General features: G+C 37.0%; 1 protein-coding gene and 1 pseudogene across 1 annotated transcript; both read left to right on the top strand.

Moving 5' to 3' along the window:
* Positions 1-5,354: 5,354 nt before the first annotated feature.
* Positions 5,355-14,662, top strand: LOC6498924 (integrator complex subunit 3 homolog). The gene is given in 21 exon segments (XM_044716002.1): positions 5,355-5,657; positions 5,730-6,340; positions 7,695-7,775; positions 7,777-7,834; positions 7,836-7,928; positions 7,930-8,289; positions 8,291-8,329; positions 8,378-8,502; positions 8,504-8,565; positions 8,618-8,814; positions 8,866-8,977; positions 8,980-9,237; positions 9,240-9,554; positions 9,557-9,672; positions 9,726-9,885; positions 9,942-10,054; positions 10,056-10,085; positions 10,151-10,276; positions 14,118-14,270; positions 14,272-14,307; positions 14,364-14,662. Coding segments are annotated over 21 exon segments (3,195 nt in total). The 5' UTR covers positions 5,355-5,570; the 3' UTR covers positions 14,427-14,662.
* Positions 14,663-19,083: 4,421 nt separating this feature from the next.
* Positions 19,084-20,416, top strand: LOC26515076 (annotated as a pseudogene).
* Positions 20,417-27,483: the final 7,067 nt, after the last annotated feature.

The raw sequence follows: 27,483 nt of genomic DNA, 5'->3' as shown, positions 1-27,483 counted from the left end.
AAAAAAATGCCCACAGCAAAGTAAGTGAGCGAAGTGGGAGAGTATGATCACATATTCTAATGGTTTTAAATATTTTGTGCGTGAAACTTTAACCCAATGGTTCAATGGTTAAGATGGCTGCCTGTTAATCTTAGGGTCATGGGTTCGATTCCAGAAAAATACCAACAAAAAAATATATATTTTGAGTTTTCTTTATGTTTTTGTAATGGGGATTTGATAATAATTGAGATTGATTGATACTCCAAACTCCAAACAAGATTTTTATTTTCTTATTGAAATCAGTATATCATACCATGTTTTAATTTTGGATTTAAGGAAAAAATCGAAATATTTTTATTGAATTTATTATACGTGGTTAAACATGATTTTCGTCAATTAAATTGGAGTTTTTAATCTCATATTTTCAAAAAGTCATGACTATCTAAAATTTCTGTAAATCTTAAACAAGCTGAACCTGTAATAGATACGTCTTGAACATAGAAACAGTTTTAGATGGTAAAATTTGATCAATTTCTTCTCTTAGGTGTACCGCGTAAACTGTCGGTGATAGAACCTATGTTTGTTTTGGACTTTGGTTCAGGGGAGCCTAAAGGTTATGGAGCAGGTAAAATTATTCGTGGAGATTTTTTGCTGTTGGCCTGTGTTATTTAAGGTATGTACAAATAAAGATATTAATAGAGACGTCCAACTTTCTAGTACAAACAGAACTGAAAATATTTATTAATTTATTATTTATTAATATAACCCAATGCGACAGTTAGGATTTTGAGTTGATTTAACATAAAAACGATGCACAAAACGCACACTAATTACGCGAGATATTTTTTTGCTGCCATCAGTTAATGTAAAAACACTAATTGCTTATTTAAATAATATTGTTCATTAAATATTGAACTAGGTTTAAATTTTGTACTTCAATAAAATTATAGACCATTAATTGGTAAACATAAATAATACACTTTGAATTGATCATGAATACATTTTTTCCAAGTTAAAAGTCCCACGCCGAACTACCGAACTAGCGAACTGAGCGGACGTGCTTTAGCCGAGCTCCGGGAAAACTGCAACACAAAAAAAAACAAATCTGGGGTAACCCAATATAAGCGAAAAGACTCTTAACCACAATTTATTAAAAGCAATAGACAAGCTTTTTGTAACAGTTGTGATGTGCTAAAACAAAAAAGTAGTGCATTGTTTTAAATAAATAAGTGCCACGCAATGAGCTCATTGAGCAACGATCAAAAGAACGAGCATAGAAGCTCAGTGAACCAAAGAAACGGCTTCTACTCTTACTTTTCAACCCGAAAGCCCGCTTTGCTCACTCCGACTCCCGCGTCATGGAGTTCGCAGTGTAAAACCCCCTCCAATGGCGGAACCAAATTTCGCACCAACAACAAGCAGTGCTGCAATTTCTGGAACCACAGCGACAACCACTGCAACTCTGCATTGCAACGACATCAACGATTAAAGGGAGTACAAAAACAACAACTCCGGAAAATGCCAAAACGGTCCCGGCCATACAGGAAGCGTAAGCTCAGCCCGCAGAGTAAAGGGCTTCGCCGCCAAGAACGTTATTAACATTTTAAATAAAGATAAAAAGCCACAACACTTCAAGGTCGAGCTCGAGCCAGAAAGCAGGTCGCTGAAGAAGAAGTCCACCCAATATACAAGCTGCAATATCTTTTGCATCGGAGAATTACAGTTGAAGAGCCACATAAACGCAACGGTCCAGTGCAATGCACTAACTGCCAAGGACACACTAGGTCATACTGCACTTCGGGCTGTCTGTGTAGTCTGCGGGGATACCCACAACTCCACTTACTGCACTGCAAACAAGGGCAGTACCGCGAAGAAATGTGGAAACTGCGGAGGCAACCATAAATGTGTACCCCCAGAATGTGTACATTGCATCAAAAGCTACGCCAGACGTGTTCTTCGCCACAGCTGCGAGGTCCTCATTCGGTCCCCTAAACACCACCAACGTCTCCTCCTATGCCAATGCTCTACGATCTAGAATGGAAAATCCAAATCAGCCTAACTCACACAGCCCTCAACAGGCCCCAGAATAGCCACATAGCAAAACGGAAACTATGATGCTTACCCTCCAACAAAGTATGATGGAGCTTATGTTATTCATGAAAAAGACCATGCAAACACTTGTTCAAAACCAAAACATGGTAATACAGCTGCTATGCAGACTCTACAAATATAATGTGGAACGCCAATGGTGTCTCACGGCATAAACTAGAATTGTCACGATTCTTGATCGATAACCATATGGACGTTATGCTACTGGTGGAAACGCATCTTACAAGCAAATACAACTTTCAAATAAAAGGCTATACAATCTACTGCACAGATCATCCAGTTGGGAAAGCTCACGGCGGAACTGGAGTTCTAATCAGAGAACGTTTAAAGCACCATTTTCACAAAAGGTTTGAAACAAACTTCTTGCAGGCCACATCGATACAAATTCAGCCAAGAAACGAAAGCTTTTCAATCGCTGCCGTTTACTGCCCTCCTCGTTTCTCAATCTCGGAAGGACAATTTATGGACTTCTACAATTCACTTGGGTTTCGTTTTAAAGCCGCAAGAGACTACAACGCCAAACACGCACTGGGGATCACGTCTAGTGGAAGGCAATTGTACAATGCAATTATAAATGTAAGAAATAAATTGGACTATGTTTCCCCTGGAAGTCCCACATACTGGCCAACCGACCCACGCAAGCTCCCAGACCTCATTGATTTTGCGGTGACAAAAAACATACCTTGCAATCTAATAATTGCCAAAGCAGTTTTGGACTTATCATCAGACCACTCGCCTGTGCTTTTAACGCTTCTTCAATGCCCAGAAATAACTGAACACCCCCTCAGCCTGACATCGCCAAAAACGAACTGGCTTGAATACAAAAATTACGTGAGTGCCCACATAGAACTCGCAACGGAGTTTATCGTGGAATCGGACATCGATTACACTACGAGCGCCCTGGAAGAAGTACTCGTTGCGGCCAAAATCTCTACTCCTCAAGGGAGGGAAGTAAACCGAAACAAATACCACAAATCTAATCAGCAAATCGAACAGCCCATGCGAGAAAAGAGGCGCACGCGTCGTGATTGGCAAAACAGCAGATCACCAGCTTCAAAGCAACGCCTTAAGGAAGCAACACGATCACTCGATCAGGCTCTTCACCAACAGGAAGAAAATTCACAGCTGAGGTACATCCAGAATCTTTCACCAACAAGCACAAAGTATCCTCTGTGGAGGGCCCACCCAAATCTTGGCGCCTCAATCGAAACGACTACTCCGATATTAAACTCTTCGGGATACTGGGCTCGCAGCGACGAAGACCGAGCGGAAACATTCGCTACACATCTCGAAAGTGTCTTCCAGCCAAACCCTGCCTCAAATTCATTCCTTCTGCCAGTCATTCAGCCAGAGGCTACCCCTCAGTCAACTGCACCCTTATTTCGGCCTAACGAAATCGAAAAGGTTATAAGAGAGATAAAACCAAAAATGGCTCCCGGTGGTGATTTACTGACGCCAAAGATGCTGATCAAACTTCCAAAATGCGCTATAGAGGACGTCTGCAAACTATTTAATGGTATCATTAATCTTGGCTATTTCCCAAAAAAGTGGAAGAAATTCATCATTATAATGACACCGAAGCCTGGAAAAGACCACACAACACCGTCATCGTACAGACCAATAAGCCTTCTATCTTGTTTGTCTAAATTTTTGAAAAATGCTTCCTAACTCGAATAATACCACATCTAATACCACACCGAAATACTTCGGCTCAGCCTTCGAACAGCGAGAATAATGTACCGCCGAGTTTGGCTTAATGAATACTTTCGACCGAGTTTGGCTTAATGGACTCATGCACAAAATCAAAACGTATTTGCCAACATACACCCACAAGCTACTGGAATCATACCTCTACAATAGGGTATTCTCCATGAGATGCAACGCAGCTACTTTGGGCGACTACAATATCGTAGCTGGAGTTCCACAAGGAAGCGCACTCGGCCCTTGTCTATATGTTTTGTATACTACGGATATTCCCACAAACGTACAACTAACAACGTCAACGTTCACCGACTATACCGCTATCCTTAGTCGCTCCAGATGCCCAACGCAAGCAACAAACCAATGGGCTAATCATCTAATAGTAGTGGAAAGGTGGCTGTCCGACTGGCGCATTGAAATAAACAAACAAAAGTGTAAACATGTAACGTTTACTCTTAATAGACAAACATGCTCTCCACTTCCACTAAACTGTATGCAGATCCCTAAAGGTAACGAAGTAACGTACCTTGGCGTCCACCTTGATAGACGACTGCCATGTTAGATCCCTCCCGCTAACTCTTTATCAGTCAACATGACGGTTAGTTGTTAAGTTAAAATTATAAGATGTGATACACCTCTTGTTAGTCTCCCAAAGAGAAGATTGAGAAATAAAAGCAACATTTAAAAAAAAAAAAAAAAAGTCCCACGCCAAAATTTTTCAAAGTCCCAAGCGAGTTAAATTATGTTGAGGGAACAAATTTTCTCTCTCAACTCGGGGTGGGTGAACACAAGCAGCAAAAGGTGCTAGCCAAACGATGCTAGAACCAAAAAGTCCGACTGGGCTGTTTTATACAATATTCATTACAAATTTATAATAAATTCAAATTCATGCCTTGCACATTGGGCCATCAAACCCAATGAAAGTAAACCTATTTTAATACGAAAATTTTAAGTGTTATTCTTTGTCTAAAATGAATCAAAAGATTTTAAATGTGAAACTAAAAAGCGTGGGAAAGATTTTGAGTTCGCCAATGATCAACTGCTCGATATCTATGTATATACAAAATGATCGTAGCGCATGTGCCGTTTCGAGTTGGTTTTATGATTTATGATTATAAACTGAAAGAATTCGACTTAAGCACGGAAAAAAAGCATGAAATCAACACCACAGATGTAGAAGACTACTGTAAGGAACATTTTTAAATGTTAAATACTTATGAATAGTCGTTTTGAATTCTCATTTTTTTCTTATTAATATTAAGGTTAAGTATTAAAAAATTAATTAAAAACATATGTTGAATTTAACGAGTGCTAGCATTATTTAGTACCGTAAAAGTATCATTAAGAGGAAACGTATATCATATGGGCGGCTAGGTCAAATCGGTCTGAAACTTATATATATTTTTTTAAGCGCATCCACACTATCATATGAACCAAATTTGACCTAGGTCTAAAACTTTAATTTTCGTCTAAAAATCGGATCTCTGGCCCTAGGTGCGGCGTTAAAAAACGTAAAACGTAAAAATATTCAGGAACTGAAGTACTTTGATATTATACTCTCTGCGATAAAAACATTATACTTTAGGATGTTGTTGTTTCGTTTTGCTGGCCACACTAATCAGGGAATCCATATTTTTTTATAAAACATTTATTTTATGTACATTAAATATATTGACAATAATAAACTGTTCTTTATCTTATTTATTTTATTTGGGTAATGAAAAAACATTTAAAGACACGATTAGAAAATCCCAAAAGCGAAATTAAAATTAAATTTTCAAATGGAGCAACAGCAGCCAAAGAACACTGCTCCCGTCTCAAAGTTGTTTGTTTGCACAGCCGTCGACTGTAAAGATGATATTGAGGAGGTAAAGAAGTGTTTTGTTTAAAATTATTATTTTTTTTTATTAATTATTATTAATAAAATATTATTTTTTCAGAAATTTGAGCGTTCCTATTGCCATTTGCAGCAGCAAGTTGGAGGACTTAGTGATAAGGATATGCACGACTTATTGTCGCAACTCGTATGCAAAGAAAAACAACATGAAGAGATTTCGATTGGATTTTTGTACATCATTTTAACCGATCCGGCAATGGCTCCTAAAACTTATCGCGATATAACTCTCGTTTCTAGAGATGGAATGAATGTGATTGTTGCGAATCTTACCTTATTAGTCGCTGAGAAGTATGCCAAGCTAACAGACATAGCTCGCAGGCAATTAATTTGGGTGCTGCGCGAATTCGTCAAGCACCAAGTTCTCAGTGTCGAAAATGTAATCTGGAACTGTTTACGTCAAGCCGGTGGCGGGGACTCTTCTCATAAAAATTTATTTCTAATTGAAAGCCTACTGGACATATTTATCGAATACAGAACATGGTTAGAAGGAAACCCATTTCTTGTTCAATCTGCTGTTTACAGCTATGTGCGCCTTATTGAAGACCATGCTAATCCTGCTCTCATGGCTCTTCGTCAAAAAGAAGTGAAGTTTACTATATCTCTAATACGGGATCGTTTTCAAGACATAATACCTTTAGGGAGAGATTTTGTTCGGTAAATGAATATTTAATTTTACAGAGGTCTTGTGATAAAAGTGTGGTATCTCATGTTCTTTATATCGGATTTTCTTAGATTTAAACTAGTCTAGAAAAATACCTTTTGTGTTCATTCATAAATTTTGCATAAAAAATTCTTAGTTATATTTTTTAGGCGACGTAACAGTGGAAAAATCATTTTTAAGCGACATAGTTCCGTAAATCCGGATAAGCCATGCAAAACTTTATACATTTGAATAAAACATACATATGGGCATATCCAGGGTCTCTCCAACGGTACATTCGTACGGTTAAAAAGAATAAAATATATTTTCTGACATTTTTTCTGCACGATCATTACATTTTACCAGAATCAAGCTATCAAGCTATCAAACCAGCTATCAATCTTTAACGATTTTTTGTTTTCAAACGATTGGTGGAAAACAATGCATCGCGTTAAGCAAGAAAATTGGGAAAAACTATGAAATGTGGCCAGTAATTTGAAGGAAAAACATCTAATTTCATAATTAAATCATGCAGTTTTCGATATCTAGAATCATTTTAAATTATAACTTTTATTATTTATTTTATATTTCTGATTTGTGAACTTTCCATGAAAGTATTTGTTATTTCTCTGTTAACTGGAAACATTTGAAACGTTTTCCATGCGAAATAATTAAGTATTTAAAAATTATTTCAGCTTAGGTAAAAAGAAGTAAAATTATTTTTTAAAGCTGCCCCAAACAAATTTTTCATAACCAATAAAATTTTAGACCAAAAATGGAATCAATTGAAAGTCCCAACCATTTATATTAAAATATACCGAAGTGTCACATTCGATCGTATAGTTATATGGCAGATATAGGATATAGGATAAGGATTCGGTCGATCCTTATGAAATTTGATAGATCAGATTAGTTTGCTCCAAATGGAATCCGTAGAAAGTCTCATCCTTCTAACTTAAAAAAACCGATGTTGCCATTCCGATGAATCAGTTTATTTGGCAGCTATATGATATAGTCGAACTGTGCAAAGTTTGAGGTGGATAGCTTCAAAACTGAGAGTCTAGTTCGCGAAACAGATAGACACAAAGTCGGACATGCTTATATCGGGGGTCATCCTCGTCAAAAATATGTATATTTCATAGAGTCAGATATTTTTAATTTTACTGCGTTGGACACTTTTGGACCAATTTTAGAATAGAGGGGTATGCTGGCAATGGTACAAAAAGGTTTCAGGAATTTATTTCTACGATGATTATATGAATATGCTATGATTATAGTGGTGCCCGACCACTGCTTTATATATTTTCTTTTCTGTCCGTGCATATTTTTACATTTTTATTAATTATTTTATTTTTATTATTAAAAAAGTCTCTTGCAGAACGTAGCCCGCATTCCAGAATTCGAACAATTGTGGCGTGATATTCTTTATAATCCAAAAACCTACACCCAACATTAATGGTATTTGGCACTTATTACAAATCCGGACGAGCCGAAGATTTTTGCAATGGTCGTCTTTTGCCAGAGATGGAACGAAAAATAAGCTTTTTGGCCTCATCTGTGAAGTTTGGAAATCAAAAAAGATACCAAGATTGGTTTCAGGAAAAAATATTTCGCAACACCCGAGTCTCATAGCTTACGCTCAGATCTTATAAGATTTATTATAAATGTTATCCATCCAACTAACGATATGTTATGTTCCGATATTATTCCTCGTTGGGCAATCATTGGCTGGCTTATATCCTCATGCACAAACCCGATAGCATCTGCCAATGCTAAGTTATCATTGTTTTATGATTGGCTATTTTTTGATCCCACCAAAGATAACATTATGAACATAGAACCCGGAATACTTGTAATGTATCACTCCATTAGAAATCATCCATTTGTCAGCAGCACGCTTTTGGATTTTTTGTGTCGTATTACCAAAAATTTTTATGTGAATTATGAAGATAAAATACGGATGGGGCGTTTACAATTCATTAAAACTTATCCTTGACAAACAGGTATACAAAATTCATTTAAGATATTCAAATATTAACCACTGTTTCCAGGTTATACCAAACTTGCAACCTCTTTTTGAATCACCAAAACTTGACAGAGAACTACGTAATTTAATAAGAGAAAACTTCCGTGAATTTGTGTCGCCCAGTACAAATATAAGCCAAACCATATATACGGCTACCACCCTCAATTCCGTCTTCTGTTTGTAAAAAAGAGTCTGAACAAAAAATATTTCATGGTTTGTTATATTATTCGTTTACGTTATCAAATTTACAAAATTTTTATTGCAGAATACATAGATCTAGTTGGAACAGGCTTATCTAATAACTGTTCTTCGACACCTATAGTAGAGCAGGAAAGCAAAGAACCTATGTCGCCGGATCAAGAAAATGCAAGTGTCTTCAGTGATTCTGACATCGATAATATGAGAGCCATGCATAAAAATGAAGAAAATACAGATGACGATGATGATTTACCACTGTCCAAGGTATATAATAAGATACTTGTTCAACTAAATCTCGATTTTTTTTGTTTGCAGGTTCGTTTAAAAGAAAAGCCAAAAGTTGAGTTGGCTGAAGCAATAGCTGAATCATTTGAAGCATTTCTCACAAAGCGAAACTCATTTGCATGGGAGGAATTTCTTAAAGATTTCGGTCTTTACCAGCGTCTGCATTTGAGGATTTTCAGTTAACCTATGTTATATCAAATTCACTAATAATTCTTCGCGAAACTCTTCCACTGCATAATATATTCTCTGAAAGTAAAACCGACGAAAAGTATTTAGCTAAGAGTATCAGCTATCCTCTCTATGGGTTATTTCGCTTCCTTTATGAAAATGATGATAAAAGCAAAAAACCATTTCAAACACTTATGTCGGAAATATGTGAAAGTATTCCTGAAACCGGATACTTGCTTTATACTTTTTGAAAATATATTGTAAGCTTCAAACACGAAAAAATTCGCAACAATCCTATCAATTTAAAACATCAATTTACCGACAAATATGCGATGCAACCGATGAAAAAATTGGTGATTGTTTAGTTCGAGACCTGGATTTACTCGAAAAGGAAAATACAAATATATACTTATGGCTCCTTCCAGATATATATAGAGAATTTAAGTCTATAGTTATTAATAACACTGATCTGTTAAGAGTCACGTTAAGATGTATAGATGCCAAAAATTTGAGGGATATAATATATTCTGTTGCTCAAGGCAAACTTACATTATCAAAAATGACGGGATTATTGATTGTATTAGAGAGAGTTTTGAGTTTGAAACATATGAACAGTTTTGTTTATGGAAACTTATTCAAGCGCATGACGTTCCCCTTAAATTTATACAGGTGTGTATTTGTAAAATATAAGAAAAAATTTTAATATCTTCTTATTGCTACAGGATTTGTTACCTGAATTGGAATCTGCAAATCACCCAGAAGCACTAAGCAATTTTTTATTACTTTTAAAAAATGAAGAACCAAACATTGAAATAATACGACTCATTCTTTGCAGAGATTCAAAATCTAGAGGCGATCCATTCGTTACCTCTGCCTTAAGGTGAACACTGTTTATAATTAATTTTTTTTTAAAGCGTAAATTTGTATCTTGTTAAAGATTTGGTGCCAACAATATGAAGAAAAGCTTTCTGAAATAATTGCTTCTCTGTTAACATCAAAATATCCTAATTCTTCTCCAAACAAGAGGAAAAGACCATCTAAAAGTAACTCGACTACAAAATAACACACCTTCGGCTGACCAAGTGAGTTCTATGACAAGTTTAAAATACTTTATATTAAAATATTTTTTCTTAAATATTTGATATAGGTATTAAACCATTTAGAATATTTTAGAAGAAGCTGTAGGCACGGAACAGGGACTGGACTTTATGTTCACGATATGATGCAACGAGCTTTGCAATCAGCTTATTCCCACAGTAATGAGAGCACAAAGGTAAATATACAAAGACAACACAAGCCGTTAGACAAAAATCGACCGATTAATTTCACAAGTTCCAACCCAAGTACAACAAAAATCATATTTATTATTCTCATAACTATATAATTGTCAGAGCCGAAATTACGTTGAATCCATTGATCAATTTAAAAAAAAAGGCCGAACTTCTATCTCAAAAACTCCAAAGTTGTGGTCTCTTCTGATCCTTCAGATATATGGTAGTTTCACCTCAACTCAGGAGGTGATGTTGATTAAGAATATACAGTGGCGAGCACATGTTTGTCACTTCTGAGTTCAAAGTGTTAGAAAAGTGGTAAAAATTTATTTATCGCAAAAATTACATTTTGCCAATGCTCCTTTTTCATGTGCACCAGAATGCATTTAACAATAACATAACAATATTTTCACCATAAACAAGCATGTAAGTGAGTGGACAGCATGGAACATTATTCTAAAATTTTGGAGACCAATGTCCCAGACTTCGGGGGCAAATGTGCTTACCCCATTGAAGAAATCATTTTTCAACAAGATGGAACCCCAAGCACACGGCTAAAGTCGAAGAAAATTGGCTAAGAAGTCGAAGATGATTTCATTATTATTTAACTTTTTTTTTTTTAAATAATATTAGACATAAGAAACTTATTATTTGAATTTTATTTTTTATGTATAGTAGAAATGAATAGAGAGTATTGGCAAAAAAATTTTGTATAAGAATGAAATAATATAAAGATATATAAAGAATGAAAAATTTTGTTGCAACTTCTCATTCTTTATATAAAAAAAATATAAATTTAATATACATATTTAAAGTAGAATTTGGGAAATTATCAGAAAAAATATTAAACAGTCAGCCATTGAGACGTCATTTCCCATGACCCCTTGGAAAAAAGGTGCTTTCGCGTGGAAAGAGCAAGTGGAAATGGGGTTTTTCGGACTCCTTTTTGCAAAAAAATTAAAATTTTGGTAAACATTTTTCAACATTTTTATAACCTTGCAATGGTATTATAGTTTTGGTCAAAAGTGTGCAACGCAGTGAAGAAGACTGTCTCCGACTATATAATGTATATATATTCTTGATCAGGATCACCTCCTGAGTCGATATGAGCATGTCCGTCTGTCTGTTCTACGCAAACTAGTCCTCTCAGTTTTAAAGCTATCGAGTTGGAAACTTTGCACACATCCTTCTTTTCTTTGCAGGCAGTATACAAGTCGGAACGGCCGGGATCGGTCGACTATATCCTATAGCAGCCATATAACTGATTGATCAGAAATGCCATAACTTTGGTGTTTTTTAAGTTAGAGGGGTTGGACTTTCCACACATGTTATATTTGACCAAAATATCTTATGTACAAAATTTATAAGGATCGGCCGACTATATCCTATAGATGTCATAGAACGATCGAAATTGGCATAACTTTGGTGTTTTTTAAATTAGAAAGATGGGATTTGGTACAGATTCTATTTTGGGAAAAACAATCTGATTTGTCAAATTTCATAAGGATCGGCCGACTATATCCTATAGTTGCCATATAACTGATTGATCGGAAATGCTATAACTTCGTTGTTTTTCAAGTTAGAAGGATGGGACTTTCTGTGCATTCTAATTTGGGCCAACTTATATGATATGCCAAATTTCATAAGGATCGGCCAACTATATACGATCCGCTATATATCTAATAATATAAGATGCGTGGCGCCACCTAGCGGACTGCGACTCAACTGCAAGGGTATATAAACTTCGGTTCCGCCCGAAGTTATCTTTCTTTTCTTGTTTTTTTTTTTAAATAGTTATCGACGAAAAAAAATCCTTCGTTCAAGTTCTAGATAATTGTATGTATCTCAAAGGCCTGTGCAAAAATTTATCAAGATCGGTTGAGTAGTTTCCTAGAAATCTTGACAACCGACTTCAAAAACACAGTTTTGAGAAAAACGCGCTTAAAGTTTGCGCTCTGCCTACACCTGACTTAGAGCGTCCACCTTTACAGGACTGTATCTCCAAAACTTTTATTCGAATCGACTTAAAAATAGAGAGAATATGCTCAAGACTCTGTAGAATTTTATAAAAAAATAAAAAAAAATCGATTTTTTTAAACCGCCACACACACCTAACCCCTTAATAAATACGACTGACTACCTACAACCGTCTTTATAAGTTGTATATTCTCTTTGACTCCGCATTGTTTTCCACTTTTTGTAATCTTATCTAAAAAATTTACTTTGCTGTAATCTATTAATAATATATGTGTTTAATATTCTCTTAAAATAAAACTAACAATAATTTGACATTGCTCAGGGAGGCATAGGCCCATAGCATGACTTTGTATTGGCTTTGTTCCCTTGGACATGATATGCCTGCGTCGTGTGTTTCTTCTTTGTGAGATGTACTCCCAAGGACGATTTTATTTAGTATTGGGGGGACACACTTCAACACTTCACACCATTGACAGGATGGAAGGGCTAAGTAGGAAAGTGCTTCAGTAGGGTATCAGGAGCGGCTAAGAAGTGTCATCTGAAAAGAGTGATGTTGTGAGTTGACTTTCTCTTGGAATATCAGCTGTGAAGAAAACATAAAGTTTTCGTCCGAAAATGCTGCATTGCGGGCACTACGCCACCAAACATAGCTGAATAAAATTTTACTGCGAATTTTCTGACGTTAGACTCTAAAAGCTTGTGCATATTGTTTGGGACCTTTTTTTGTGACCTTATACATTAGACCTATCCAAATCCTATAGAATGCCTGAGAATATTTCTGTTCTGATGTGATGTTATGTGATTTTTATGTGAACACTATAGTTAAATTAGTTAACAAGAAACAAAAACTAACTAACTAAACTAAACTTGTCTTTTATGTTAGAAATAAATCGATTCTGATATTTGTCGCAAAACTAGTTGGCCGAGATCCTTAAGAGAACTTCATTATCAAACAGGAATCTTAATAAATACACAGGACAACAGCAAAAAAATCTCCACACATAATTTCACCTGCTCCATAACCTTTAAGCTCCCCTGAACAAAAGTCCAGAAACGTTTGTTCTATCACCCAATTCAAATTGATCAAATTTTACCATATATTGAATTATGTAGGCCGTGTAATGAAGATGACCATCATTGTTTCATATCACTTGAAATGCATGTGTACCAACTTAAATTAAAAAATGGTATCTAGCAGTTACCATTCTTTGGAATACTCATCCAAAGTTAAAATCTCAGATTTTCTACATTAATTTTTAGTCTTCTATGATTTTTCCCCAAACATTTTCCTATGGAATTAAATTGGAGTTTTTAATATCATATTTTCAAAAGTCTTTCGTAAGGATCGGTCGTCTATATCCTATAGCTGCCTTATAACTGATTGATCGGAAATGCTATAACTTCGTTGGTTTTCAAGTTAGAAGGATGGGAGTTTCAATGGGCTCCTCTTTGGGTAAAATAATTCGATATGCCAAATTTGATAAGGATCGGCCGACTATATGCGATCCGCTATATATCTAATAATATAGATGCGTGGCGCCACCTACCGGACTGCGACTTCAACAAGGTGCAAGGGTATATAAATTTCGGCTCCGCCCGAAGCTAGTTTTCCTTGCTTGTTTTTTTCTGTTTTCGGTTTAAATTATTTTTAACTCATCTCTTACTTGTTGTCCCTGTTATCAAAACATGATCTTATTTTTTTCTTTTTAATAAAATCATTATAATAAATTTTTAATATAATTCATAAAAATTGGTATACGATATGAATTATAAAAGAGACTGATGTTATTGTTGAGTAAAAAAAATTTTTTTGGCGGCCTGTGTAATAAAATTTTTAATGGATTCAGGAAACTATTTCTTCCACAGAAACAATTTTGTGATCTTTTTGCATTGGCTGCTGAAGATGAAACCGCCGCTGTTGGTCGTCGGGGGGGCAGTGGACGTGGGCGTAAACAACCTATCAGCAAGAAGGATGCAAATAATCACAGCACAACAAATAAAAAGAATAACGAAATCGTTTAAAACAATATATTCATCGGATGATAATTCCAGCGAGGTTGGTGGCATAGATACATAATATAAATATATTAAATGTATTTATTTTTTATTTAGGAAGATTGGTCGAAGCCGAAAATACTTCAAGCAGCAAAAAAAAGGAAAAAAAACCGTCAATGATTCTGACTGACAGTATATCAGTCCATAAATTCCGGCTTTGGCGAAGGGAATAATTTTAAAATCGACATTTAAATCTGATCAGATAATTCAATAAAAAGTGTGGGTTAAGAATTTATAATGGAATACAAATAAGTAGCATTTAAGCGAATTATTATAATGTTGAAAATGTAACGTTGAAAGTACGTTTTAGAGTAACGCTTTTTAGAGTAAATAAAATCTAATATATTTGAATCTTATGTTACGGAATCCTGTTAATAAATAATCTCATGTGTTTCGATCGTTTTGGAGAAGGGGAAAAATATTTTGGGTATAAAAAATTTGTTTACTAGAAATGGGCAAAGCCATATATTGCTTGATCAAATTTTTGGGATCAAACAAAGTCTATGTAACGCTTAAAGTCTATGTAACGCTACAAGCTTTTTGATAGCTTCACTTAAATTATGAAGGCAGGTGGTGGAGCTCAAATTCAATTTGTAGTTGGGGTTACCCTCTATAATGAAACGTAGCAGCAGCATCAACGCAACATCAACTCCCAAAACCTAAGACCAACTAACTAATTAGATTATGGGCAGAGGGTCTACCAAAGCTCTCAAAAACACAAGCGCAACAAGGAACAACGGACGCATGCGAATTTGGGAGAATCAATGAAAATGGAACTGCTGATAAAGAGCATGTAGTGGGGCGATTCGCTGGATTCACTGACAAAACAAATTTCCTGATGTTTCGTATGTAGGAAACCCACTCTGCAAGTAACGTTAATAAATTAATAATAAATAAGTTAATAAATAACGTAAATAAAGCAACAAAGTCCTTTTATAATTCATTTCGCCAACAATTTTTGCTTTACATATCGATTCATTTGAAATAATAAAAACGCGTCGTTATTTTGCTGAATGTAGTTTCTTTGCTTAAATACTATTAAAAGGTGTTATTTCGAATATGTTTATTAACGGAAGTGCTATAAAAGTATAATATATAATAGATCATGGAGCACACTTTACCGTTGTAGTGTTGGGGTAGGCGCAAATGAGGAGAAGTGGCAATTAAGGCATAAAGGTAAAGGTTGTGTTTTTTCAGTAGATTTATTTAATTTGTAATATGAAAAGGGCAAACGTGTGTTTCAGCGCAGACATACCGCCCGCCAAATGGCAAACAAATATCCGTAATGACTGATATTTAAATAACGTCATGACGTTATTGCGCAAAGGTTCCCGAGCTCTGCTCCATCCAGGATCTGCGGAAGCCCTTGCCGGTCGGTAGAAGCTCAGATCAACCAGGATAATATTCAATTGATTCCGAATTATCAGAATTTCTGAATAACCATAGACGTGTGCGAGAGTATTGCTGAAAGGCGCTCATTAGCAGCGGCCAGATTAGCCGTGTGCGAGAGTACTGCTGAAAGGCGCTCATTAGCAGCGTGCAGGTTAGCCGTAGAAGAACGGTTTTCGAATAGCCGGTCGGTAACACTGTCGGCAGTGAAGTAGTGTGCGATGATCCTCACCCCATACTCGACAGCGGCACGTGCTCCAACACGATCTTCTTAATCAGCCGCAGTCGACTTTCTGCGGTTTTAGTAGTGAGTGATTTTTTCGAACACGACATCGGAATGATTGCGTACATTGTAAAAATATGTCGACTAAGGGTTGGAGGCGCTGCTAATGTCGCTTAAAAAACGTGAAAAAAGAGGAGTCAAAGCCAGGATACCCTCTACGAACGTGTCCAAGCCTTCCATAGCTTGATAGGGCGTTGTCTTCCTTCACGATGACCAAGTAACCATGTTCCAGGCGCTTCATAGGAGTCTGGAATTCGTTTAGGGGCTCGGTTCCACAAAGAGACTCCCACATCACTTTGCGGGGCGGCACTTTACTTCGAAAGGCCTAGCGACGTGTGTGTCTAAAAGGAAAGAAAAGGTATACACACGTGTGTGTATAAAAAAAACCTCTGAGCAGGTTCTACAGTCTCTCCCTTAACTGGAAAGCTGAACTTTCTTTCGGTAGATCAGACAAAAGTTGTATTTTTAATAATTGTTCGTAGCTTTGGAATCTAAAAAATTGTTTGTATAATCGAGGATGCCAATTGGTGGTTCAACAAGGTGGTTCAATTGGTGGTGCCAGCAGGGTGGTTTATTAGTCCATGACCAAGATTAAAGGAACCAACGAACATTTGAAGAGTAAAGAGAAAGAGAAAGAGTATTCATGGCAACAAATTTTGTTTTTGCTGCAAAAATTTGAAAAGTATGGAAAAAATGGAGTAAAATTTACTCAATACGTAGAGATAGTCTGAAGCAAAATGTTCTTGCTCGTTTCGAAAGAGGATTTTATGAAGTTTTATATGTGAGGGGATCAACATATTGAAATAGTCTGCATTTGAGGAATTAATGTGGAAGATCAGTTTGGAGTACTAGATTTGGATATAGAATGTTGTTTAAACTTTTCCCATTTGAAATGATAACTTTGAATTTAAAATTTTCGTGCAACAAAAGTGCCGGATGTAAGCCAAAATTTGACTCCAATTTTTTGAGAAGTGCATCTATTGTAGGTTCCGAATATATGGAGATCTTTGTAGTTGTTGAGCTATCAGCGTTTTGATAGCGGCCGAATCAACAAGACGAGGTTTAATTTTAATATTCAATTTATTATGGGTCAATTTAACCCCAAAACTAATTCCGCGGCCGATCCAAAACAATGCCGAAAAACAAGTGCATAAAACCTAAGAGCTTGCGCAGAAGCTCCACCAAAGCTCCCAAAGTGCATACGCTACAAATAACAATAAAGCGCATGCGAAACTGGGAGACAAAACAGAGAAGAATAGATGCTGAACAACAGCTGCAGCTAAGCATTTTATGATTATTTTAAATTAATTTTTTGGTGGCTGCTTGGCCCAACAGTAGTCAAGGAAGAAACCATTTGTATTTTATTTGTAGATGTTGGGGCGGTTAAAATCTACACGAAGATCGGCTCTTCACCCACTAACGACCCGCAAAGATAAGGCACAGCCCCTATCAATTGCAGATCAATGTGCGATGGTTGGAATAAAATGGAGTTAATTGGATTTTTGCATGTATGGAAAATATTGCGGTCAATTGGACATGTAGGCAGATCTCCTGCCTACATGCGTTGCGGAAAGACTAATGGCGTGGCATCGACCTGGTGTAAGCATCGGGATTTAAGGTGTGATTTTAGGTGCAGGTAGTTTTGGCTTGAAAATGAGTTGAAGTGGACGACCGCACATCATCTATTGCCTGGAGGGTACGATGGTGCACCGTCAGATTTGTTACGTCTCCCAGAAGGAGAGAATAATCTGCGAAGTATGGACGAACTCATGTTCAGACATGTTCAATCAGAATTCTAGGCCGTACCGTTTACCGTACCTTCGCAATGTAGGCTGTTTCAATTCAACAAAACGAGTCCTCTGTATCTATTTAAGTCCCAATGGTGCCTTTCTCTTTAGGCATACTGGGTTTTAACTTTCCTTTCCAATTCATATAATTTTCATATCGGCAACCATGGGGCGCGACCCAATTGACGTCCCTCTTTGCACGCACTTTGTAAATTTGATGAAATCTTCTGGATATCCATATTTGTTCCATTCATCCATTTTGTGGATCGGTATGTCGTATTCCGCTGCTAATGCCGCTGGATTCTTATTGAGGTTGATCAGACTACTAGGGAGAAGGACTCAAAAAATCCATCCTTTAGGTGACGTACTTTTTCATTTCACCAGCCGAACCGTCGTTTACGGCTTTAAATACTAACACGCTAAGCCATGCGGTTCGCACCTCGTGGATCGTCCACAGATTCCTTTTACCACATTCGGTGTATTTTCAGGGTTTTTTAGTGTTTCCTTTCGTTGATTCTTTTACACAGGAAACTTCTCCTTACTAATCCCTTACTAATTAGGCACGTAATTTCAATTTCCATGAGTCGGAGTTTTTAGCGTGTAGCATTTCGATTTTTATTAACGTCGATACTTATATTCTTTTGAATTTATCGGACACCATGTTTTGTTTGGGTGCACTGGGTTCATTACCTGTGAATATGCTTAGACTTTTATGAAACACGTTCCCATTTGAAACCTCCCAACAAATTAAAAGTTTAAACGCTTAGTTCGAATAACTGTTTTTTATTTTAATCATATTTTTGTAAACCTTGGCAGGAGAGGCAGATCAAGAAGAAGCAGCTCTTATGCGATACCTGTTTCTACTTTGGATAACAATTCTGTAATTTCCACACATAAATGTCTATGTTTTGAAATATTTTTTAAAATAAGAAATCTTGAAAACTATAAATAAGTTTGAAAACAAATAAAAATTATATATTTTTTTTTAACTGAAGTTCAAGATATATAATTGGCGCAGTCGGTAAGATCATTTAAAAAACCATCATTTCGGTATCGATCAAGAAGCAAGTATACTAATAACGAGTGATCCGCAATCGGGGTTACTTATGATATAAACAAAAAGAAACCATGATATAAAATTCTACGTGTATTCACGGATCACGACGCTGAGCTTGACGCAACGAGTCCCGGGGGTAGATGAATGCCTACTGCCTACTGACCTATAGATCAATAGAGTTGACTTCGCCTCTTATCCAGAGACAGTATGTTGCCCGGCAAGCACATATTGAAAAATTTCTTAAATGAAATCCTTTTTTTTCCTACAAAACCGTCGTCAAGATAGGACGTGTGCTACTGCTGGTTGCGCTGATTTGGTTGCCGAAGCCGTCGCTGAAACACAACACAACACATCAGTTGAGAATCACTCCACCAACCACTGACCCGACTGGAAGCAAGTGAATTCCGTGTGCCGAAAGCCGAATCCCCTGCAGAAGACTCCAACCAGACACCCCAGAGAAGCATCATCAGTACCAGAATGCCGCAGCAGAACACAAACGGCCACAGCGGAGCCTCCAACGGCTGCAACGGCAGCAACGGCAACTCCTACGACATGGACGATGGCCAGACATTGAAACCGTGGCGAAGACGGGCATGATTCTGCTCTGCGGCGAGATCACATCCAAAGCCGTGGTCGACTACCAGAAGGTGGTGCGTGAGACCGTCCAGCACATCGGCTACGACGACTCCTCCAAGGGTTTCGATTTCAAAACGTGCAACGTGCTCCTGGCATTGGACCAACAATCGCCGGAAATCGCGGCCGGAGTGCATGTGAACCGCGCCGAGGAAGAGATCGGTGCCGGAGACCAGGGCATCTTGTTCGGCTATGCCACCGACGGGACCGAGGAGTGCATGCACCTCACCGTCCTGGCCCACAAACTGAACTAGAAGATCGCCGAGCTGCGCCGCCCCGACGTGTTCTGGTGGGCCCGTCCTGACTCCAAGACACAGGCCAAGACACCTGCGAGTACGTATTCAACCAGGGATCGGCGGTGCCCAAGCGCGTCCACACCATTGTGGTGTCCATGAGCACTCGGAGAAGATTTCCATGGAGACCCTGCGCTCGGAGAAAGTTGTGAAAGTCGTCATCCCCGCCAAATACATTGATGCCAACACCATTGTGCACATCAATCCCTGCGGCCTGTTCGTCATCGGCGGTCCCATGGGCGACGCCGGACTCATCGGCCGCAAGATCATCGTCGACACCTACGGTGGTTGGGGCGCCACGGCGGTGGCGCCTTCTCCGGCAAGGACTTCACAAAGGTCGACCGATCGGCGGCCTACGCCGCTCGCTGGGTGGCCAAGTCCTTGGTCAAGGCCGGTCTCTGCAAGCGCTGCCTCGTCCAGGTCTCGTACGCCATTGGTCTCCCCGAGCCGCTGTCCATCACTGTCTTCGACTACGGTACGTCCCACAAGTCGCAAAAGGAGCTGCTGGACATCATCTACCAGCGCACCAGCACGTATGGCCATTTCGGACGCACCGGATTCCCGTGGGAGGAGGCCAAGCATTTGGAGATCAACTGACTAGAACAGGACGCGACCCCTCTCCCGCTATCACCATGTGCAAAAAGGTCGAGGCCCTCACCAACGCCATCGTCAACGGCAACGCCAACGGCATCGACATCGGCTCTGTCATCATCGTCAACACCAGCATCCGCAGATACCGCAACAGCAACGCAATTTTTAGTTTCATTCTTTTTAAAGATACCACAAGTCGGCGAAGCTAGCTGCCACTCCTTACTGGGCTTTAGATTCCACCTCCACCCGGTTCCAATCCCAATCCCCGCCGCACTTCGCCGTTTAATTTAAACCCCGCTGCCCGAGGGCAGCCCTAGATGTAGTCTCCATACTACCCGCATATATGTATATACGAATAGAGAGCTCCGCCACAATTCGACGAGCTTTAGTTATACATTTAAATAGTATAGATCGTCGCTCAGTTCTGTTATCACAAAACTAAACAAAAAACACAAATAACTGTTAACCGTTTTTTGCTTTCGCTCTGTTTGCGAGAGCAACCGAAACAAAGCATGCCGTTTCGGTTCCTCTCTGAGCAGCAGGTTTTGTTTTGTTTCGGTTTTTCTGTTGAACGAATTACGATGAGCAAATCATGAAATTCTCATCTACCGAACATCGCTCAAGTGACACTCGCACAGAGAGACTCAGTAAAAGATTTGATTGACTGAAAAAGTCAGCGCAAAAAGTCCTTTCAATAATTTGTTTTCGTTTCGCTGCACAGTGGCGCATGGTACATGAAATTTGACGAAAAACTTATTAAAATTTTAAACGTGAATTTTCCAATTTCAAACTAATATATTGATTATTTTAATAAAAAATGAATAGTTTCCTTTTAAAATTCATTTTGAGTTAAGCTGAACACTAAACTTTGGACAACTTTGTTGTCCATTTTGTTAAATATAAAAAATTGATGCACTTTTTTATTAAGTTCTCGTCCCATTTTCAATAAATTTGATGAATCACTGTTTACACGAGAGATTTAAAAAGCAAATTGACAAGTTGAGCCCACTAAACTTCACATACACACATACATGCACAAAAGACTTTTTGAATCGTCGAACGCAAGGTAAACGGTCCGAGAACCAAAGAAAACCAAACGAAAACAGAAAAAAGTGTTTTTCGTCTGAGCGCGAGCAAAATTTGTATACGAGCAACTCAATCGGTTGCTCTCAGACTTTTTGCTCAAAGTCTCAGTGACAGCCACTTATTTTGAGACAGCTCGAATCGTGTTAACAGTTATTTGCAAGCTATGTACAAAACTAAACAAGACAAAAGCAAGGAATATGAAATCGAAAACATGTAATTAGCCTTCCCCCAACTTTCCAACTTTCCTTTCCACGCATTGTACGCCCTACGCCCCCCCTGGAATTGTATAAACTTAGATGTCCTTTGTCTAGAAAGTACGCACCACTTCTCATGTTTTTAAAATTGTAAACATATATTTTTGTAACTTTTACCATTTCTGGTTTGTGTGGTCGATTGTGCGTTGTGTAAGTGTTTAGCCAAAACGTTTTAAAACTCGATTGTATATTACATGCTGTCTTTGTATTTTCTTTTACAAAAATATATTACAAATACAGATAAAAAGTAAGTACGAATTTTTTCCTCGAAGTTCGATTTTGAGGACGAAATTTCTTGATATATAGTAAATTGAATTTGTAAAACTCTTCTCAAAAAACAGAAATAACAAAAAACAAAAATATATAAAAAACAAAAATGAATAAGTAAATAAACAAATTAACAGAAATAGTTAATTTCTGTAGCTCGACTTGAACCCGGCACCCTTCACACATCAGCCGAGAACTCTACCTCTTGGACTCTAACTCTTGGACTCAACCCTGACAGGTTTTGCGCAACAAATTTTCTAAAGTTAAGTTATATCTCCGTGCTGCTTTAAAAATCTATTTTTAGCTGCTTCATAGTTTCCCCTCAGCCCCCTTTCCCACATAGTGTTATCGATAGCCCATTGGTTCTAATTTTAATTTCGAATTCTGGTATTGATTCAAGAACACCTGAGTCTTGTTTTAAGAATTTTGTGTTGTCAAATTTAGAACCCATTATTCTATCAGTGTAGCTCCTAATTTTGAAATTAAGTTCATTTATCCACTTTGACCTACATTAATGCCAATAATAAATTTAATCAAACTTGCCGGTAAGGCAAAAGCCACTTGAACTAGAGTGGCGACTTGAGTTGGAAATGGTTAAAAAATGACCCCTTCACAATCGTTTCTTTTTCACTCTTAATTTAAAACTGATTTATTCTTTCAATTATACCTTATGCTAGAGCAGCAGGCAAGCTGCGGTGACTTTCCAAAGTCACCAAAGTAAAGTTAGCAGAGAGAGAGAAATATTTTGAATACAATAGGATGAGAGCAAATATAATAGGATGCGTAAGGCTTAGTAGTAATTAACTTTAATATGATAATAAACAATTTCAGTATAAATTCAATATAAATCTTATAATAATTAAGTAAATAGTTAACTTTAATGAAATGATTATACATCGGCCACGTTGACTGCACGCAGGGTTTCAATATTCAATTGGAATTGGTGCGAGTCGATGAACCTTTTCAGCAAACCCAGTCTTTGTTTTGACAACTGTTTTGACAACTTCGACGAATATTGTTTGCATCTCGTCCTTCTTGAGCAATAAACTTCAATTGCTCGTAGCATCAAGTGTTTGGCGTACTTGACGGTGGTATCCCACAGGCCGGCAGTATGTGGAGCTCTGTGGAGAATAAATGCAAACCTGGAAGTTGTAACAAACTGTTTTTCTTGTTTTGCCCAACATACGCCGCGTCTAGCTCACAGAGTTTGCGGATCGTCCCACCGAATTTATTGTTTTAACGTAGGGCACCGCATTTCTTCCAGAGACACCCACTTAAAGGTTGTTTTCTTGGACAGGACCAAACAGTGAACTGTGAGCCGGTAAGTTACCCATTATGTAGGACAATAGTTTGGGAAGCAATGAACGCATTGTCGCATTATAGCATTGCATTTTCGATGGAGCGTTTATTAGCCATATAGTTTGCCTAAGCAATCATATTAAAGCTCGAGGTCCAGCGTGACAATTATTTAGATGTAAATGCCTCATATAAAGTGGTATAAATCTACATCCTTTTGGCATAAGCAATGAAAACTTTGCATTGTTCTCTAAAATAGTATTGAGTAGTCTACCACCCACACACAACAAGTGAAAACTATGACACCAATAGTTTCTGTGTATGAAAAGGGGTTAAGTTTTTCTCTCATTGAGCATCTCTTTGCATTGTTTCAACCACCATGAGATATGATGCACCATGCTCCTAAGCTGAAGGGGGTTCGACTTGTATTAGGTCGATCTAAACCTTCGGTAAATAAAGCGACGTACAAACGATATTATTTTTATTACTCGTAAATATGATTTGAATTTGCCTACTGTATATTAAGAATAGGATTTGGCTTAACTTCGGCTCCGATGAGAGAATTCATACATTTTTTTACCAGTTATTCTCATCTAACTTAATTAATTTCGGGGCCGTTGAACCATCGGGTCACTCATGGCTTACTGCTAAATTAATGTGAATGCTACAATTAGATTTCTATTTTGTAAGCAGGAATCCAGTAGAATCTAATATCTGGACTTCTAACTCATCCGCTGAGTCTGCACCAGTAATAAAGTCATCAACGAAGAAATCATATCGCGTACCCAATCATTGAAAGGGCACGCGAAACAGCAGGATGCGATTGAGCGTATTGCAGAATTGAAAAGGATGTGTCTTATCCAGTTCAGTGTCTTTATTCGAATGAATTATTGCTTTCTTACACATTGCTGTCTTATTGCTGTCGGCGCAGCGGCAGAGCCGTTTTATATATTTTATATATAATATAAGTATAATTACAATATGTAGAAACGGGCAGAGAGTTATGCATGCACATATGTATATAAGTATCATATTAGGTATGCACTTGAAATGTGTTTGGGCACTTGGCACTCAGCCATATAACTCTGTCGCTGAGTACATTGTTATTGGTATGACAACGAAGTGTTGTGACTTGCCGCTCAACATTTATGTTGTGTAATACGAACTCATTTGTGCATACACCATATCTCCCTCCTTTTGAAAAATAACGCAATTTCATGAAGTTATTATACCCTTGCAGAGGGTATTATAATTTTGGTCAAAAGTGTGCAACGCAGTGAAGGAGACATCTCCGACCCTATAAAGTATATATATTCTTGATCAGGATCACCTCCTGAGTCGATATGAGCATGTGCGTCTATCCGTCTGTCTGTTTCTACGCAAACTAGTCCTCTCAGTTTTAAAGCTATCGAGTTGAAACTTTGCACACACCCCTTCTTTCCTTTGCAGGCAGTATATAAGTCGGAACGGCCGGGATCGGTCGACTATATCCTATAGCTGCCATATAACTGATTGATCAGAAATTCCATAACTTTGGTGTTTTTAAGTTAGAGGGTTGGGACTTTCCACACATGTTATATTTGTATCAAACCAAAATATCTTATCTACAAAATTTCATAAGGATCGGCCGACTATATCCTATAGAACGATCGAAATTGGCATAACTTTGGTGTTTTTTTAGTTAGAAAGATGGGATTTGGTACAGATTCTATTTTGGGAAAAAAACATCTGATTTGTCGAATTTCATAAGTATCGGCCGACTATATCCTATAGCTGCCATATAACTGATTGCTCGGAAATGCTAACTCGTTGTTTTTCAAGTTAGAAGGATGGGACTTTCTGTGCATTCTAATTTGGGCCAACTTATATGATATGCCAAATTTCATAAGGATCGGCCAACTATATACGATCCGCTATATATCTAATAATATAAGATGCGTGGCGCCACCTAGCGGACTGCGACTCAACTGCAAGGGTGTATAAACTTCGGCTCCGCCCGAAATTAGCTTTCCTTTCTTGTTTTAATTCTTATTATCTATAAATTTTAAAAATAATATTTTTTTATTTATTTATTTTTTTTTTCATTTTATTTTTTATTTATTTATTTATTTTTTTGAGATTGTACTTAATAACGACAAAGAAAATGAAACTAATTAAAAATATTTATGTATTTAAAATATTTATATATATATATATTTTATTATCTATGTATGGCCATACTAAATGTGGTTATGAAATAAAATGTTTTAGTCTATCCTTATGAACTGTCTGTTTTTTGTTTTTGTCGTTAATTATTATAATATTATTTCTATCACCTATTTCCGTTACTTTATACGGACCCGTATATTTATTATCTAACTTATGACCTGTTTCATTTTTTAATAAAACTTTATCTCCTACTAATATATCTATATTTTTTTCTTTCTGATCATATAGACCTTATTTTTACTCTTATGTTCTATTATATTCTAGCTCTTTTATATGCTACTTCTAATCTGTATTTACTTTCTTTAGCATAATCATCTATATTATATATTGTTTCTATGCTATCTATTATATTAAATTGTATTAGTAAATTACTTGTTTTACCCAATACTAGCTCATATGGACAAAAATTATGTGCCATAGAGGGGGTCGTGTTGAAACAAAAGACAAAATATCCATACATCCCAATTAGTTTTATCAACCGATATATAAGATCGTATGTATTCATTCAAAATGTCAGAAATGCCAGAAAGCTAAAGTAACTAAACATTGTAAAATCCCATTAACAATAAGAGACACACCTATAAATGTTTTCGACAGAGTGATAGTGGACACTATTGGTCCGCTACCCAAATCAGAAAATGGTTCTATGACTTCTCTCTATTGTTCCAACTGTCTGGTGGTGGTGTGCTGTAGACGTATATTTTTAATATTTACATACTTGCACAAATTGTCTATAATTGAATTCTTGTATTCTGTTCCCATGTCCATAATAAACGTCTTCATTGAACCGTATTTCAGAATAAAAGATTCAAATATTGCTTTAGCGTCAGTATTAGCATTCTTTTTTGGTACAGATATGGAAACTAAAGAATTAGTTAGGTCACATATTAAAGTGTGCATACTCGTTACCATTTTCTGATTTGGGTAGCGGACCAATAGTGTCCACTATCACTCTGTCGAAAACATTTGTAGGTGTGTCTCTTATTGTTAATGGGATCTTACAATGTTTAGTTACTTTAGCTTTCTGGCATTTCTGACATTTTCGTATTAGTCTGTGATATCACGAGTCATATTTTTCAAAAACAATATCTTTTAATTTTTACTAAAGTTTTTGAAATACCAGTATGACCTCCTTGTATGGGATCGTCATGGAAATTAGACAGAATAGCTTCTTTATCTTTTTGTTTATTTATTATGGTCACCGGGTTGAGTAGCGCTTTTCTTAATGTTTTCAATATTTTATTGCCCATATTATTTATTGAAGTATATTCAAAGATATTTTCCCACGGTGCCACCTTGAGTTGGCTGATTTTATTTATACCGGCTTGCAGTTCAAGCCTTTGGAAAAATTGACCTAAGTCTAAAGTCGCTAACATCGAATCTTGCATTAATTTTTCTGCCATGTTTAAATAAACATAACATATATTTTACATGCAATGTCACTACTTTACGTACTTCGTCATTGTTTATGACTTCATATACGTTAGGCCTAGAAGCTGAATCTAAAGATTGCGTGGGCAATTTTTTTCTTTATTTTCCGCGCGGATTTTCTCTCTATTCTGATATCTTGTAGTGACTTTATTGATAACTCTAGTTATATTTTGTAGGTCTTTGATTTTTATTCTTGATAACGCATCAGCTACATAGTTGTCTTTTCCCTTCAGATATTCCACTGTGAAATTATATTCTTCCAGCTCAAGTCGCATGCGCGTTAGCTTAGAGTTTGGATAATCATTGAAAACAGGTAAATTAAAGGTCTATGATCAGTCTTGACAGTGAAATAATAAATTAAATTTATGGGCAATAAAATATTGAAAACATTAAGAAAAGCGCTACTCAACCCGGTGACCATAATAAATAAACAAAAAGATAAAGAAGCTATTCTGTCTAATTTCCATGACGATCCCATACAAGGAGGTCATACTGGTATTTCAAAAACTTTAGTAAAAATTAAAAGATATTGTTTTTGAAGTGAAGTGTCTACCATAAACATATGGTCTGAAATAAGTTATTGCCCAATGAATTGCTGTCAA

Source organism: Drosophila ananassae, chromosome 3R (genome assembly GCF_017639315.1).
Source record: "Drosophila ananassae strain 14024-0371.13 chromosome 3R, ASM1763931v2, whole genome shotgun sequence".
Taxonomy (NCBI): domain Eukaryota; kingdom Metazoa; phylum Arthropoda; class Insecta; order Diptera; family Drosophilidae; genus Drosophila; species Drosophila ananassae.
The sequence above is the reverse complement of the archived record's forward strand: the minus strand, read 5'-3'. Positions and strand labels throughout refer to the sequence as shown.